We start from the raw sequence: 17,549 nt of genomic DNA, 5'->3' as shown, positions 1-17,549 counted from the left end.
GGTGTCGTACATTGATCCGCTCGTGCCTTTCCAGTCAAGGCGACTGGCACCTGTCGACTACTTTGGTCTTTTATGTTGACCTATTGCCCTCGTAATAGTCAACTGGATTCTTTTTTTACTTGTGCAGTAACATTTTTTTTTTTAAAAATCCATGAATATTCTTCGTTGGAAAGCCAAAGTAAACGTTATATTATTGAGGTACTCTCTTTCCTCTGGTGTAATCTGCGCAATAAATATTTAAAACAATACAGAACTGCGCAGAGGTGGGACTTTTGCTGTAACGACAAAAACAAGGCATCACTTACAAGTCAGCGTTTCGTTCAGTCAGTTCGAAGTTAAAAACAAACAGCGTCTTGAAAGCACTCTACACCATTTAGCGCCAGAGTTCACAAACGTTAGTGAGATGCAGACATAGACCAGGCGCCCTCCATTCTCCATACAGAGAATGCATAACTTAATCTCTCATGGGCCACATAACTACAGCTGGACATTTTCGAGTCCAGTTCATCGCTCTGTAGAACTTGACAGAGGAAATCAATATACCTGGCGGCAAGTTTAAGTGTCTGGATTTTGCTCAGTTTGTCTGAGGGCAAGGTGGGTATAATTTTCCTCAGTGCAGCGAAGGCTTCGTTCAGTGACTGCGTCCTCTGTCGCTCACGTACGTTGGCCATGACTCGCTGTGTCTGTAGTTCTTCGAAAGACCGCGGGCTGCTGCTACTAGACTTTTTGCCCCTTTTCCCCAGGGTCGGGCTATCGGAATCCTCCCCGTTTTTGCTGCTTGGTCGTCTCTTCCTCCCACATCTTTTCGGTTGTCTGTCGAGCTCTCCCTCGCTATTGCTGAGACTGTCAGCGGGGGAATCGGGGGAGCTTGATGCGTCTTGCGTACTTTCCTCAGGCATCGCTGTCAGTCTGGAGGCGCGCGCAAATGCCCCTTAACCCTTCATGAGTTTGTAATTAAAGTCCCAACAGTATGTTTCCTTTTGTTAAAAAAGAGAAAATGTATTCTGGAGATTGCGCCACAGAAAGTTTGCGTGCCAGCAAAAGTTGGGAGAGCTCTTATAGCCTCGATGGCGTTAAGTGTAAGCGAGGAGAGGACGGTGATTGGTCCAAAGAGCATACTACGTGTTAGGGAGGATGGGAGGAACTGCAGAAGTTTAAAAATTCGAAGTGAGGATACTTCACCAGAGTCTCCTGACATCTCACAACACATACACACGCACACACACACACACACGAAGATATTTTAGTAAAAACGAAACGATACAATGGTAATGTCCCATTGGACTGACACTGAACGCCACGTTAATATCAATTTCTTAATATATAAAATGTCACAACAATATCTGGTTATTTACTGAGAGGTTATAACGACGTGCACTGGCCGTGCTTTAACAACAGCCTAATTAAAACGTGCTCTGGTCACGCAAACTTGTTTGGTGAAAGCCAAGAGAAAATCTTGAAACTCAAGCGTTTAAAGTAAAGCAGGCTGAGGGTAAAGACAGATCAACGCAAAATGCGCTGTGTATGTAGTTTACGTCATAACATGCATTACCAAAATAAAATAAATATAAGTGACTACGTCATAATATGCATTACCAAAATAAATATAAGTGACTAAACAAACGCGCCTGTGGACTGCAGATAAACGGATATGTAAAAGAAATATCGCTGAACCAGGAGCAGCTTTTTTTTTTAATATTCAATGCCTAAAACACTCCTACCTTATTTCAAAACTATAGCCTGATTTATTTTGCTGTACTTTATCAGCGTTAATAATCACACGCACGTTTCACCGCCGCCGGAATTAGGCTTTTTCAGTTATCACTCGATTCTATTCCTGAAAAACACATTCCGTTTCAATTTCTCTCTTATTTCACGTGATTCCAATTACTTGATCACACTGTGCAAAATTACATTCAGATAACAAAATTAACAGAGGGAGATATATTAATATATTAAATCTGAAATTAATCTTAAATCTGAAACTACTGCGCACTTGTAATACCTAGGGCTGACCCAAACCGTCCAGAGTGTGAGTGCTACACTGGTAAAATCACGCTGTACTGCGCATCACAAAACTGTAGGTGATGTGTCTTTTCCACAAGAGGGCGCGATTTTCCACGTCATTAATCAAAATGATATGAGCGACGTGCTCCTGCATCTTAAGAAGCAAAAACTGTAAGCCCTGAGCAGTGATAACGTTTTTTGCACAAGCTTGGGAAATGTGTGTTTCATTGATACGACTCTGAACAGGAAACCCGGGGTTAGGCAAAGGTTAAGAGTCACACCGTATGTGACCTCTGTTAAAACAACAGAGGACCAAAGGCGGCATTGTGTGGAGAAAACGGAGAGCCAATCAACAGACCCGTTGTAAAACAACAAGGCAGACATTAGAGAACCCACACACTTGAGAGGAATGAAAAATAATATGTGTTCTGATGTGTTTCCAGATGAAAACTACAGGACATGAAATTAATATAAAAACAAAACTGGCATCACACCATCTCCGATAATTTCCCACCAATCACGTGGCACTGCAGAACATATGAACTGGGAATTCAGTGCTTTGGTCAGTCAGTGTCCACTCACAGAGGAGTGAAATGACACAGACCTTCATATAACTCATCTCTCACATTTCACTGCCCTCTTCTCGCTCACCTGGTCCGTTTCAAGTCTTTAAGAAACTTGCATCTTAACATCAAAAAGGACAACCAAAATACCAGCACACATCAGTGAAGACAAGCCTAACCACACATCCGAGAGAATTCATACAAACGAACAGGAGACGCTGTCTGTAGAGAAAAAAAAACTATACGAGAGAAACCAAATTGTATTTTGTTTCTACGCAAACATTCCATTTGTCAGCCTGAAATATCCCACTTTTGGAGAGAGCAGAGATTCTGTTCAGTCCACAGTAAAGGAGAGGAAAGGACACAGCCGTCAGGCACTCCCTCCCAGGCTGGAGGAGGCCCTTCCCCGAGGAGAGACAGGCATTTTCACATCTTACACATCACATCAGAGGAAATCGGTCAAGCACCCAACGACAGCCAAACAGCTTTGTTTGAATAAGATAAGCGTCTCCCTCCTCTCTAAGGCAGCAGCAGAATGAAAACAAGATTCTGTCTAAGAAGAGTTACTCTACCAAAAAAAGAGTTACTCTACCAGTTCTCAAGCCACACGCTTTCCTCTGATCATTTACTCATCACAAAAATGAGCAAAAGCCTCCATTTTAACCCCAAAAGCTGTGAGAATGTGTAATATACAGGCATTTGCCACAAACGGTCACGGTTTCAGTGAATGTAGAATTCTGAGTGACAAATTAAATGTAACTTTATAGTGGGTCTGTGCACAGCACTCAGGAAGTTCCTCTTTGATGTGTGTAAGCAAGTGAGAAGTTTGATTTAGTGAAATCATTTGGTGATTATGATTCACAGATCCTGACTCACCACTCAGGACCGAGTCCAGGACAGAACCGTAATTTACAGCTCCTCCCGGTGCAGGGCCCAGGGACCTGCCAGGTCCACCGCACGGAGCGTGGAGCCAGGAGCATGGAGCACGGAGCCAGGGCTGACTTAAGCTGTTTGCTTTATTATGTATTTGCTGAGATGCGGACAGGAATGTCTCTCTATTGACCTATTCACATATCAACTGGAAAAACAAGCCATTATGTCTCCGTGGGTGTAGACTTCCCTGGCCACAGCCTTCAAACTCACTGTGTCAGGGAGGAGCACTGAGACAAAATGCCAAGAGAGAAAAGATGGATCAACTGTAAACTAAGGGGAAAGACAGGACTCCTTCGTCTTCGGCACAGGAGCGGGGAGAGGGGAGTTTGCCGGAGTCCGTGAACACGAGCGAGGTCAGACTGTCACTCAGGGCGACTGAATTTTCCACCTCAGTCGACCGTCTCAGTGCGGTCATACTGTGGTGGTCTAGGGCGAGCGGCAGGCGTCACATCTCTGTGAGCGATAGAGGCTGTCTGGTCTGTGAGCGATAGAGGCTGTCTGGTCTGTGAGCGATAGAGGCTGTCTGGTCTATGAGAAGAGAGGAGGTGGTGAATAGATTAGTGAGGAGAAGGAGGAATACAGACATGTGTAACCTGTCTGGGTCACAGAGACCTGTGAATGAGCTCTTTTAGTGTTTTATCGCTGCTCTAGTGGCAGACGGAGACTGAAAGAGTCCAAACAAACCTGCTCTCCCTGGTGTAGTGGGGCACTGCTCTCAGACACTCCTGTTTGAAACTAGGCTCTGGGCAGCACACAGAGAGGATGAGAGGAACCGACTCCCCTTAGGTTGGGGTTAGGGTTAGGGTTAGGGTTAGGGTTAGGGTTGGGGTTAGGGTTAGGGTTGGGGTTGGGGTTAGGGTTAGGGTTAGGGTTAGGGTCAGGGTTGGGTTGGGGTTAGGGTTAGGGTTAGGGTCAGGGTTGTGTTGGGGATAGGGTTAAGGTTAGGGTCTGAGCTATTCTTAAACATTACTGCCACTGAACATTAAAGGCTATGAGGAAAGATGTGTAGCTCACTGACATTGTAACACAGGAATCTCACGCAGTCCTCAAGTGAAGACTGCTGATTGGATGACGAGGATGTAACAGAAGCAGTCAGGCCACGCCTTCGAATAATCCTCCTCCTCCTCTGATGTTTCTCTGTTATGTGAGATGTCTTCACCCATAGGCCAGAAGTTCAGGATGATGTCAGTTCTATTCATTTCACTTTAGTTGTGTGTGTGTGTGTGTCTGTTTGTGTGTGTGTTTGTATGTGTGTGTATGTACGTGTGTGTATGCTTGTACGTGTGTATGTTTGTATGTTTGTGTGTGTGTGTGTGTGTGTTTGTATGTGTGTGTATGTATGTGTGTGTGCGTGCGTGTGTGTGTATGTATGTGTGTGTGCGTTTGTGTGAGTGTGTGTGTGTGTGTTTGTATGTGTGTGTATGTACGTGTGTGTGTGTGCGTGTGTGTATGTATGTGTGTGTGTGTGTATGTCCGTGTGTGTGTGTGTATGTGTGTGTGTATGTGTGTGTGTGTGTGTGTGTGTGTGTGTGTGTGGAGGAGAGTGAGAGTGAGCTGATTGGGGGGGCTGCAGCTGTGTCTGTGTGTGTGTGTGTGTGTGTGTGTGTGTCCGTGTGTGTGTGTATGTGTGTGTGTGTGGGGCCTGTGGGCTGATGGAGCTCTGAGAATAAGGGAGAGGTGCATCTGCCTCGGCCAAAATCAACAGAGAAACAGGACGGATGCTCCCGCTGTCTCCCCCCCCCCGGCCGTCTCCACAAAACACACACAAAAAACACAGCTCCACAAGACACAACTCTGTTTTCATATTTGTGTTTTCATATTTGTGTGGTCTTCTGATTTTTTCGGACGTCAATTTCGGGAGAGAGAGAGAGAGAGCAGCATTTCTGAGGTTAGTGGTTTTGTTTCTGTCTCATGTGGAGTGTGATGGATTCTGAAGACTTTTTTTTTAATACACAGCAAATCTTGAGACAAAAATGTGTGTGGGGGAGACAACGGTATTTGTCTTTTTGACCACAGCTGTGCACTTTTTCCATCACACGCGTTAACAGCTCAGTTCACCTACAGGTCCATTCCACTGAGTCAGCGCCCAGGGAAGGTCCCCTCCCAGAGACAAGCTCCTGCCAGCCACCGAACGATCAAAAAACAGTGTTGTTCCTGGAAAGACGCACATATTGGCACCACTTGCATGAATATTGACTGACAGAAATTAGCGGCAAAGTATGGAATTGAAGCAAAGTATTAAAAAACAAAACATCTTTGGTTGTTTTTGAAAGGAAAAGATCACATTGCGTGTGCAGGGAGCACTCAGCCGCTTGCTTGTCTGGGTTTAAATGAAGTGAGACAGGAGAAGAGCTCCCTGTGGACAGGGAGCAGGGAGTGGAGCTCGGAGGTACCCAGGATCCAGTGAGAACTCTTAACGTTCCTCGCTACAGGCCACGGAAAGTCACTCCTCTCCAGAGACTTCTCCAGCCAAACAGGACTCACAGAGTTCCAGGAAATTCCGCTTTGAACTTCCAGGACTGTGACAGCGGATCTGGTCCAGCCAGGAGGGAGAGAAACAGAATCTCTGTAACAAGTATTCTCCATAAGAAAAACGGCTTAACCCTTCACAATTTACTAATACAGAGTATCTGGTATGAGTGTGTGACAGATTCTACCAGATTCTAGCCACTGGGTTACACTGCTACTCTGTGCCTTTCACCCAGACACACAGTCACCGTTTTCACATCTAAACCCCACACAGCTGGTAAGACAGGGGAGTAGGTGTAGTGGTAAACTGATGCTGTGTAATTGAACATGCGGTATGTGGGTGGATGACCTGTGTGTGTGTGTGTGTGTGTGTGTGTGTGTGTGTGTGTGCGCGCATAAGAGGGAGAGAAAGAGAGAAAGCAGGTACACACACACCTTGCAGTCAGTGTCTACACATGTGATGTCTGCTGGACATTAAAGAGGTCAAATGAGGTCAATCTGTGTGCTTGTGATAACTTCAAACATCAAAACACAGTACACACGCGGGGACACACACGCGGACATACACACACACACACACACACACCCACACACTCACACACACACACAGACACACACACACAGACACACACACACACACACACACACACATGGACACACACACACAGACACACACACAGACACACACACACACACACGGACACACATGGACACACACACACGGACACACACGGACACACACACACAGACACATATTATGTCACTAGGTATTTAAAGCCCATGAGTCCTCAGTACTGGGGCCAGTCAGTTCAGTATTCGGTCTCTGTGGTGAGACAGTGACTGGCTGCCGAGGGAGGACGCAGATTTTTTGCCAGTGTGATATTTAACCATTGATCCTTAACTCCCACGTTAAACCAGAGGTCTGTGGTCCCCAGAGAAACTGTAAATCACAGTGCACTAGACTGACAGCTAAAGGAATAAATGTGATATTTTCACAGACGGTGCAACTCTCCCCGTGCAATATTTAAGATATCTTCCACCCCACAGCCCTGTGGGTTTGGTCAGAGCCCTCTGAACATGACTCTATAAAAATATTTTAACATTGTCATTTTTCTGGTAACCTGCTGACTGACTCCTCACAGGGGAGGTGCAGAGGAGGAGGTTCTCCCTGCTGACCCTGCTCAGTCTCTCTGTGACTCAATCAGAGAACCGGGAAAATGACACCCCCAGGGCGCTGCCAAGACTCTGTCACAGAATCTCACCTCCCTACTGCACTCAGAGCCCAGGACCTCCTAACATGTAGCTATGTGCAGTTCTATATTCCTCCTCAAGGGGTCAGTGTATTTTCTATGGTAGTGTTTTACTAAACTTGTGGACACATGATATGCACTACGTGAAGATTAGCTAAATTACTAAAAATCGAGCAGGACTTGGTGTGTTAGAGAAACACCAGACAAAAATCACGTCAGTGTCTTATAGAATCTTCATCAAAACCTTCATTTCTCCTGCTGGAAAGAGCAAGGGCCCATGGAGGGGATACCTGAGGAGACGCATTTAAACACTTACATGACCAGTTTCACCAGAATACTAGGGGTGTAACGATTTGGTTTTAACGTGAAAGGTGCGACTGCATTGATTAGGGGACCCCTGGATCAATCTAAATGTTTCACCAGAATACTAGGGGTGTAACGAGTCAGTTTTAACGTGAAAGGTGCAACTGCATTGATTAGGGGACCCCTGGATCAATCTAAATGTACCATGAACCACTCGATGGCCCAATTCTAAAGTTACGAATCGGTTAACTGAAGCTGTGCTGCTAATTCTACTTTAGTATACGCTAAAGCCGCTGTGGAAGACTCACTGCTCTAAGGTAACAAGTCATGTTACTTTCAAAACAATAATGACCGTCTCTCACTCACTAATAAATCTATACAGCGTCTCGCGTTGACCTTTCACCTTTCACAAGAGTAACGTTTGCGTTGCTTACAAGGTACAAACAAGAGCAACATTTCCAACATCGTCAGCACGGTTTAAACTGCACCATCAAATCTAAAGTCTAAAGTTTGGAAGACATTTGGATTTTACAAGAAGGAAGGAAAATTGGACAAAAGTCTGGCCATTTGTAAAGTCTGTAGAACAGCGATTAAGAACAAAACTAAGACTTTGCTTTTTAAAATTTTTCATATTTCTCCCCCTAACTAACTGCCAAAGTGAGACACCCGAGCATGGGTGTGTGAGACAGACTTCAGTTTAGATTCATAATGTGAAAATGTTTGTTCATACAGTAAGTCTTTTTTGTCTGTGTCTACTGGAAAAGTAATAAACACTGACATGTAATTCTGAAATGATACTTTTGTTTTCCATTTTTTCCAGAGCCATAAAGTAACAGAAACACTTGGGATCTCCTGGTCTTTTATGAGATATATCTATTTGAAGGTAAGCAATGCCACTGTTATAGAATTGGGTTATTTTAATTTATAATGGAAAATGAATGTCTACATTAAACCAAATGTTAAGAAACGTATCAGATTGTATCGTATCGCATCGCATGGAATCGCACCAAATTGTTCCATATTAAAATGTATCGTCCCTGAATCGCATCGTAGCCCATGTATCTAGGTTGTATCGGATCCCCTTATAAGGGAGAGATGCACACCCAAACCTAGTACTCATTATGAAGAACTGTTTTACAGACTGAATTGTGACCATTTTTTTGGTTAATCCCAGTTTCCTACTCCTGTTTTATGTTCTTGGTGAAGGGTAGCACTCTGCTCAGCCTGCTGCATGGGAAGGTCTCTTTGCTGCATGGGAAGGTCTCTCTGCTGAATGGGAAGGTCTCTCTGCTGCATGGGAAGGTCTCTCTGCTCAGAAGAGGGTTCTGAGAGCAGAGCTCTGGGGAGAAAGAGCTTTACAAACCCCTCTCTTCCCCTCAGGAGAACACAGAGCGATTAGATACAGTAGATGGATGAAGTTTGGTCAGAGGAACTCCAAAGCCCTCCTTGTTTTAAAAAAAGGTTTAGAAACCCCTCTCTTCACCTCACAGAGTGATTAGATACAGTAGATGGATGAAGTTTGGTCAGAGGAACTCCAAAGCCCTCCTTGATTTAACGTCTCTAGTAATTGTTCTTTCTTCCCTACCACCTCATCAGCCAGGACATTATTAGTGTGTACTCCGGAGAGGACATGGGGAGGCAGGTAGACAAACCAAAGGGCTTTTTATGGAAGTGTATAAATCACTGGGCTAATAAATTGTGAGCTAAATGACTTCTTGCCCTGTGCATTTATCATGGCAGGAGCCCAGACGAGGTGCAGTATTCCCGCAGGGCCGCAGGAATGCTTCTGTTTACCCCGCTGATTTGTGGTCCTCTCACGGCTGTCAGCCATCCAGAGCTCAGACAGGGAGGTGGCAGAGGGCTCCAGAGAAGACCTGGGGAGAGGGGTTAAGTTGTGTGTGTGTGCGTGGGGGGGGGGGGGGGGGGGGGTGCTGACTCATTGTCCCCACGGAACACACAACTCAGGTCATTTTCCTGCCATGGGGGACTGGTGTTTAATGAAAATGGAGAAAAAGTGAAAATTGCATGTCCCACCAGAGTGTGTCTGACTGTGTAGGAACTTCACAGGGTCACAAGCCATCTACAACATCATTTATCTACCACATCATTTAGACAGAGACTCCGAAATGAGAGACAGAATCTGTCTGTTTGGGAAAACGAGAGACAGAATCTGTCTGTTTGGGAAAACTGGAGATGTGAAGACAACGTTTGACCAAAAACATTAACCTTTTCACTTCAGATCAAAACTAGCGCTGCCAGACAAGTCATCTTTCTCCGAATTCACACTCAGCCTCAGTCACTGATTCACGGGGACAAGACACACAGCCATTCCACTCCGAGAACCGGAATCTTTCATTTACCTGGACTAAAAACAGTTCCAGCAAAGCATTGTGCCGACATCAGTCTGTCACACAAGCCAAACAGGGAGCCCCTGAGGAAGCTGTCTGACCAGCTGGAACCCTACAGCTGAAAATCGAAATCTAATGTTCAAAACTCACAAACGCAGAAAGAATTTAATCAGTGAAAGAGTGCCAAACACAGACCGTTATAAATGAAGAAAGGTTTAAGGTTTAAGGTCTGCTTTTAAGAGCATAAGTGCTGCCCCCCTGTGGCCAGAGTGTTAGCCACATGTTCGTGTGAGCACACACTCCTCTTCTCATTCACTCTCACTCACTCATTGTCTAATTAGGATCACTGGGGGTGCTGGAGCCCATCCCAGCATTCATTGGGTGAAAGGTGGGGAAAGGTCACCTTGGACAGGTCGCCAGTCCATTTCAGGGCAGACACACAGAAAACACATTCACACACTCATTCACACCAAGGGGCAATTTAGTATCTCTGATTCGCCTGACTCACATGTCTTTGGACTGTGGGATGAAAACAGAACTCCCGGAGGGGGTTCAAACGGGGAGAACATTCAAACTCCACACAGAGAGGATCCTGGTCCCCTGGCCACTGTGTGCCCCCACCTCCTCTCAGTTCTTCAAAATTCCAGGTTTTGAAGACAAACTTTTTTTTTACAAAAACAAATCCATAAAGATCACATGAGCCTACCCCATATGATTTTTCATTATTACTCTTCCGTTCCATTAGAAACTTTATGTAAAAATATTTACCTGAAGACAGCTCTGTTTAAAAACAGATTTCCCGAAAATGTCGCGCAGGTGTCAATAGCGCTTTCTTGAGCCATCACTAAAGGAATAGAAGCGAGATAGCAGAAAACTCTTTCCAGCACTGTCTGCTTTATGTAAAAGTCACCTCACAAATTGTGTGGGCCTCAAAGATTTCTCTCAGTCATAAATAATAACTATAACACAAGCGTGCACACACACACACACACACACAGAGAGAGAGAGAGAGAGAGAGAGAGAGAGAAATTACAGACCAGCAAAAAAGTGTTCACAAAAGTACAAAATGCTAAAATGTAAAAAGGACAACAGGGAATACACATATAGTTGACTGGGTGTTGTTGAAAGGAAGCGGTCTTTTCAATTATAATACGTCTTCAAAATGTTCGTCTCAGTTACATGCAGCAAAATCCGGTTTTATCCGTCTGCTACAGCCCTACGACGTCCAGTCAGTGCATCACATCTTCAGTACAAGCGGACACACATCTAACTATAGGAACTGCTCATAATTTTAGAAACACAGAGACAACTGTCACGCGTTCGTAACCAAGGAATTTATGTTAAAATTAGAACAATTAATTTATCCTTCGTTTCTGTCTGACAGCTATCAGTAGCGAATGTTAAATCCAAAATCTCACCGCTAGTGAGCCTCCGCAACTGTCTCGCGCTCCCAATAAAATAGTTCACTGGTGTTAAGTATCAAACTGTTATGCGGAAACAGACATTTCATTATTATTATTTCACCTTTCCCCCCTCTTCTTCTTCTCCTTCTTCTTTTCCTTTGTGTAAGAAAATAATTCCTCCTATTGCAAAAAGCATTTGGTTTTTATATGCCGACATTTTTGGCGTTCATTCGGCCCATTTAGACCAGCCGACTGTTTTGTTAGATGAATGATGCGACTATCAAATTACAGATTATCTACAAAGTCTTCTAACTCATTTTTGGAAATTACAGAACGTCTATAAACTCACCAATGCATAACGTTACAGTTGCTGGTGCCGCGGTAAATTTCTGTGAATTCTCCAGAACTCTTCGGCCTTTGCTTCGACTGCACATTTGCCATCTACAGAAGATACAGTTTTTTACATAGAAGCTCGATCAGTTATTCTTATGCTACGTACAAGTGAATTCGTCAAACGCAACGTCAAATACAATATTTTGTGACCTTTCCTCTCAGAATAAGGGGTATAAAATCATATTCTATTCTATCATATAAATTTTTTTTGTATTTTTGTTTTTAAATGCATTTATTTTGCACCACCAGTAAAACTACATGCTTGCGACTGCATCACTCATATCAGAGACATGTAGGATGCATGATCAGTCCAGGATGTCAGTCATGTTAAACGTCTGACTCAGTGTTAGCGAATAGAGAAACCCTGTTTTACAGTTTAGTCCCTTGTGTGCAGCGCCCCTAACATGAAACGACAAATGTTATTTCTTAAAAACTCTTGTGAAATCTTGTGAGTTTATGTCTATAAACTTTCGCATGAGAGTGGCCTACCGCATGCACTCACGACACATCAGACTGAAATTTGGTTGAATTATTTCAGAGACAGTCACGTTACTCTCCTCAGCTATGATGGACAGCAGAAAGGGGGGGGGGGGGGGTGTGTGTGTGTTTGCGACACTGCCTGAGCTGTGGAGGCGACCTCAGGTATTCTTAAAATGCCTTTGAACTCAAACAGCAAGCAGAGCGACTGATCCCAGCCCTGCGCTCTGGCGACAGTATGTTATAGAGGGAGAAATGCAGTTTAGTAAATGCAGTTTATAATAATAATATAATAATACAAATACAAGGCCTCTGTCATCCTCCTGCCAGGTGAAACATGATTAATAAGTTCTTTAATAGACCCTGATTAGAAACGATTCAAGGCGAGTCGGACCTTTCCTCATTGCATATTAGGTGTGGGGATGACCTTTGAGAATTTCAGGTAGAAAATGAAAGCTTGAAATACACTTTCAGTCTCCTGGTTTTTACAGAGCAAAACCACAGAGAGAGAGGGAGAGAGAGAGAGAGAGAGAGTCTGGATATTAAAATGACAGTTTCGCTTAAGGCGGCTTTCATCAGACAGCCGTGTGTTAATTCATCTCTTTGTTTGAACTGGTTTCAAATTGCATGAGCGGAAAAAATCTTGGACAAATTTTGACGAAGTATTCCATAAAAACAAAATCACTTTTTTTAAACATGCATTTTACAAATGGAGCTGTCTTGATTTTAGAACCGTTTTTGCAGGCTGCATTATTAACGTAAGATATAGTTAAAACGATTTTATCAACGGTGTTTTATAAAACAGAGTTCAAAAATACAAAAGACTGCTTCTTTTGCCAGTTTTAATTCTTTGTGAATTCACTCTTCCAGGAAACTATTTATACCATACTTACATATTCCAAAATGTATTCGCTGCACAATAAACTCCTCTTATTCATTAAAAAAAAATCCCTCTAGTGGCCATTCTTAAAAAGACACGCCGTGCCACGTCTTCATTGGCAGAGGACAGTAGACTATCATGTTCATCAAAACCTATGAGAAGCGAGAATAAATACACAGTTTTCGCACATCAATCATAGTACAGTAGTTTATTTTTATGCAAAATGGTTACCATCCATTGTAGATATTACACATTTCATATATACAGACATTTAATATCTTACTTCAGAAACTGGTTTAAAGGGTCTTTTGCTGAAAAGGCTGCATAAATTCAGTCTTTCCCTTGATATTGACTGGCATTGGTGGTGAGAGAGTCATGGACTCCATATTATTACATTTAAATATTAATTTACATCGAATACTAACTGCATACTGATATTGTCAGTTCTGATTTACTACAGACTACAAACATAGATTAGTCAGTTATTATATTTTATGATGAAATAAACACTAATTAATATTAAATTTGGAATTATTTAATAGAATTTCCTCCTGTAAAGTTCATTCAGTGTCACTGCTGAGCTTTGTACATGGTCTGGTTTGTCTGGTGCTATCAAAAAGGACTAGCAGGATTAACATCTACATGTCTCACGGCCAGAATCTCTGTCAGTCAAGGATTTGGTCAGGGGTCTCACGCCCCATGCAGTTTGGCCTGCCATCCCCCTATATACTCTATAGAGTAGTGTCAGTGACCATTGGGCCATTCTCCCTGTTAAAAAATATACATATGTACATATATAATAAAATGGCTGAGAATGTGCTCAGTTACATTTAGAAACTGTTACAGGATGACTACCCCTGAGCATGCTAACCAATCAGCTGCCGTTGCCAATGCCAACCGTCATTTTCAGCTTGAATAAGCCTGACAAGACGCTACATAACTGGTGGTTGCACTTTCTCGGTCATCTCTACGGAGTGATGCAGAGAGAGCTCGCGCTCTATGAACATTCTGTGCTGTTCGCTGCTGGCCAGGCGACAGGTGAGCCAGGTGGACAGTGTACAGCCCACCATGCCCAGACACGCAAGCAGCACGGAGGCCAGGTACAGAGAACGCAGGGTGTCTGTCCGCCGTGCAAGCGCCCGCACAAACTGCACATTCAGGATTCCTCCAATCAGACCACAGATACAGCACGTGGAGAAAACAATCATCTTCTCAGACAGAGAGAGAGAGACAGAGAGAGAGAGGGAGAGAGACAGAGACAGAGAGAGAGAGAGAGAGAGAGAGAGAGAGAGACAGAGAGAGAGAGAGAGAGAGAGAGAGAGACAGAGAGACAGAGAGAGAGAGAGAGAGGGAGAGAGAGGGAGAGAGAGAGACAGAGAGACAGAGAGAGAGACAGAGAGAGAGAGAGACAGAGAGACAGAGAGAGAGAGAGAGAGAGAGAGAGACAGAGAGACAGAGAGAGAGAGAGAGAGAGAGACAGAGAGACAGAGAGAGACAGAGAGACAGAGAGAGAGAGAGAGAGACAGAGAGAGAGAGAGAGAGAGACAGAGAGACAGAGAGAGAGAGAGAGAGGGAGAGAGACAGAGAGACCGAGAGAGAGAGAGAGAGAGAGAGAGAGAGAAAGACCAAAAGAGACGCAAACGAGAGAGACCACAGAGACATAAGTGACAGACAATGTCCTCAACCAACAAACCAACACTGAGAAGCACATTGCAGGTCTGACACTGACAGACTGAGCCACTGAGAGGAGATCAAAGCAGAAAGAAACATTCTTTTCATCAGCTTATGGGCTCAGACAGACCCCAAACATATTCAAATATAATAGTTATGTAAATTTAGGTTTGACAATCCACACGTGAGTTTGAATGAGTCCAGGTATGAGCTGCTGCCCTGTGTTTTACATAGCTCTACCCGTACAGGTGTGTGTTTTACATAGCTCCACCCTTACAGGCGTGTGTTTTACATAGCTCCACCCTTACAGGTGTGTGTTTTACATAGATCCACCCCCACAGTTCACCTGTGGCCCTTGCCAAAGCAGGTGTGCCGTTTGTCCACACACAGAATGGTTTTATCACACACACGGACATAGAGAGATGACTCTTACCACCAAACTTTTCTATTCATGCAGTATGAATCAGGACTGTGGGGTAATATGCAAGAAAAGGAAAGATGAAGAGATTACACTGCAAGGTGTTGATTTTCCTGTGTAAAAGTTCATTCCAGAGTTATTTTACCTCCATTAACATCTGCAGTGTTACAGTGACTCAGAACATGACGCTGAGCTGCGTTTACTCTGGTCAGTGTGGATAATGGACACACCAGAAAGTACTTGCAGAATCCTCAGTTTAACACTCTTAGTGTTTATTCAACGTGGACAAATTTGCTCAGTACATAAATGGTATGAGAAATGTTGAAACACAAAGCAGTGTTTGTGTTATGATAAATCAGGCAATACACACTATTAACTGTTAGAGGGAAGAAGCTTTGTTTCACATGCGGTCAAGGTGACAGTCAGACAGTCCCTACTTTACTTACTGTCAGTCCTGATCTTTTCATGGCACAGAGAATCCCACACAGTCCACACAGGAGAAACTGTCACACAGAGAAAACACATCAGAGCACAGGCTCATTAGTGCACACTGCACCAGCACTGGACACAACTCCCCTCATACACCAGCACCGTTTATTCCATATGACAGGTACAGGTAAGGACAACAACACCAAATGAAAACAATACATATCATTCCACCTACGTTACAAACAATATTATACACATACTAAGCAAGGGCAGTCCAGTGTCCTTCACTGATAAGAACACACAAGATGCATTGATAAGTGTTTGGTTTTATCTCAGTTTAACTCACTCAATTTAAGTTGACTTTGATAAAGTGCTTCCACACAAAGAGCAGAACTCCTGATTCAGCAAAGACCCCACAGCAAACCCAACCTCTTAATGTTTATTTGGCAAAAAGACCTGAAGCTCTAATCAGAACGCATATCGAATCAACACAGTGCACAATCTGACTTTATCATTTCATTAACAAACAGCTGTTTACTTTCAGGTCATAATTGTAAAGTTTGTGACAATTAAAAATGCTGCAGCAAATAAAATAAAATGAAATAAAATAAAATAAAATGAAATAAAATAAACATTAAAAAACGTACACTCACGCCACTCCAGACCGGAGTACCTTCTCCCTGTGTTTTGTGCCAAGTTCGGGCGCGTCCGGACCCGACCACACCCAGTACGATGCTGGAAACTCCGAGTCCCATCTCAAACACCGAGAGCACCACCAAACTCCGCACGATCTTCTGATGGGTGCACATCTTTCCAGTGGCATCATTTCCTCCTAAGAGGCGAGTTAAGAGGCTTTTGCGCCTTTCAAACGCTCCTCAGCGAGCCAAGAGATCTCTGCTGCGTCTGTCCTCATCCAAGCATTCACGGACGTCAAATGATCTCAGATAGTTGTGTTCAGTGAAACAATGACCGTGTTCATACGGTCACAAAAGCATTTGTCCGATATTTAACCTGAGTCTCTGGTGAAGTTCACATCGCGGCTACAGTTTGTCGTGAAAGAAATGTTTCATTTGAGGGCTTTGTAGTTTATTGTTAGTTGTTCTCACTGTGTTTCTGCTGTCTGGAGGACTATGCCAGCGAATTAAATCTAAGCCACGGAACGTGTATTATTCTGATCTCAGCCTTAGAAACGGCTGAGCGACTCCTGACGGATGACTGCTGGTCACATGACTCGTTTTAACGTCGGTGGCTCTAACACACAGCTGTGCTCCAGGCAGCAGTTGAGTGTAAATATTAGCATTTAAATAATACATAGTTTAGGAGAGTCTGTGAAAGTCGTTGTTGTGGTCTGTGCATGTTTGAAAAGCTGCTGATTTGTGATTTCTAAATAACAATGGGGATATTCTTCGTGCATAACTGGGAGTATGATTTTTTAAAGCGTGTTTTCTATGTAACTGCACTTTTCTGTTTAATTGTCCTCTAAAGCACAGAGGACATGCTGCCAGTTTCACAAATTTTAACAAGGAATTAAGACATAGCCACTCAGATGTATCGAATATGTTTCTATTTTGTTTGGGAGAAGACAGATTAGGCTAAAGACCAAAGATCATCACATTCATGTTCATACATAATTACAAGATAATTAAGACTCTAAGTTAAAGTGTGCAGTTACCTGATTCATATATGTATATATATACGCAGTGTATATGTATACAGATATATAGATAGATATATAAATAGATGGATAGATGGATAAATACACACACACACACACACACACACACACACACACACAAGTGTGTATACTTTATGAATTGCCTATTCATCAAAAGTGCATCTTGGTATTGCCTACTGTGACCAACATGACTTTGACTCTGGCACGCATGCGTTACCACGGCCGGTAGATTGACAGGTCACCCACTGCGCCGTGGAGGAACTTCCCTGGGCTGCAGATCACCCTTAACAAGCCCCAGAGAACATCGCGGTCTGATATAGCTGGAGAAGA

General features: G+C 43.5%; 2 protein-coding genes across 2 annotated transcripts; both read right to left on the bottom strand.

Moving 5' to 3' along the window:
- Positions 1-395: 395 nt before the first annotated feature.
- On the bottom strand, positions 396-899 carry twist1b (twist family bHLH transcription factor 1b). The gene has a single exon (XM_030782497.1). It carries the CDS (start codon positions 897-899, stop codon positions 396-398), a length of 504 nt encoding a protein of 167 aa, XP_030638357.1.
- Positions 900-13,958: 13,059 nt separating this feature from the next.
- Positions 13,959-16,353, bottom strand: tmem196b (transmembrane protein 196b). The gene is made up of 3 exons (XM_030783277.1): positions 16,192-16,353; positions 15,562-15,618; positions 13,959-14,234 (listed from the first exon to the last, which is right to left on the bottom strand). Exons 1-3 carry the CDS (start codon positions 16,351-16,353, stop codon positions 13,959-13,961), a joined length of 495 nt encoding a protein of 164 aa, XP_030639137.1.
- Between the last annotated feature and the right edge of the window lie 1,196 nt (positions 16,354-17,549).

Source organism: Chanos chanos, chromosome 8, assembly GCF_902362185.1.
Source record: "Chanos chanos chromosome 8, fChaCha1.1, whole genome shotgun sequence".
Classification (NCBI taxonomy): domain Eukaryota; kingdom Metazoa; phylum Chordata; class Actinopteri; order Gonorynchiformes; family Chanidae; genus Chanos; species Chanos chanos.
The sequence above is the reverse complement of the archived record's forward strand: the minus strand, read 5'-3'. Positions and strand labels throughout refer to the sequence as shown.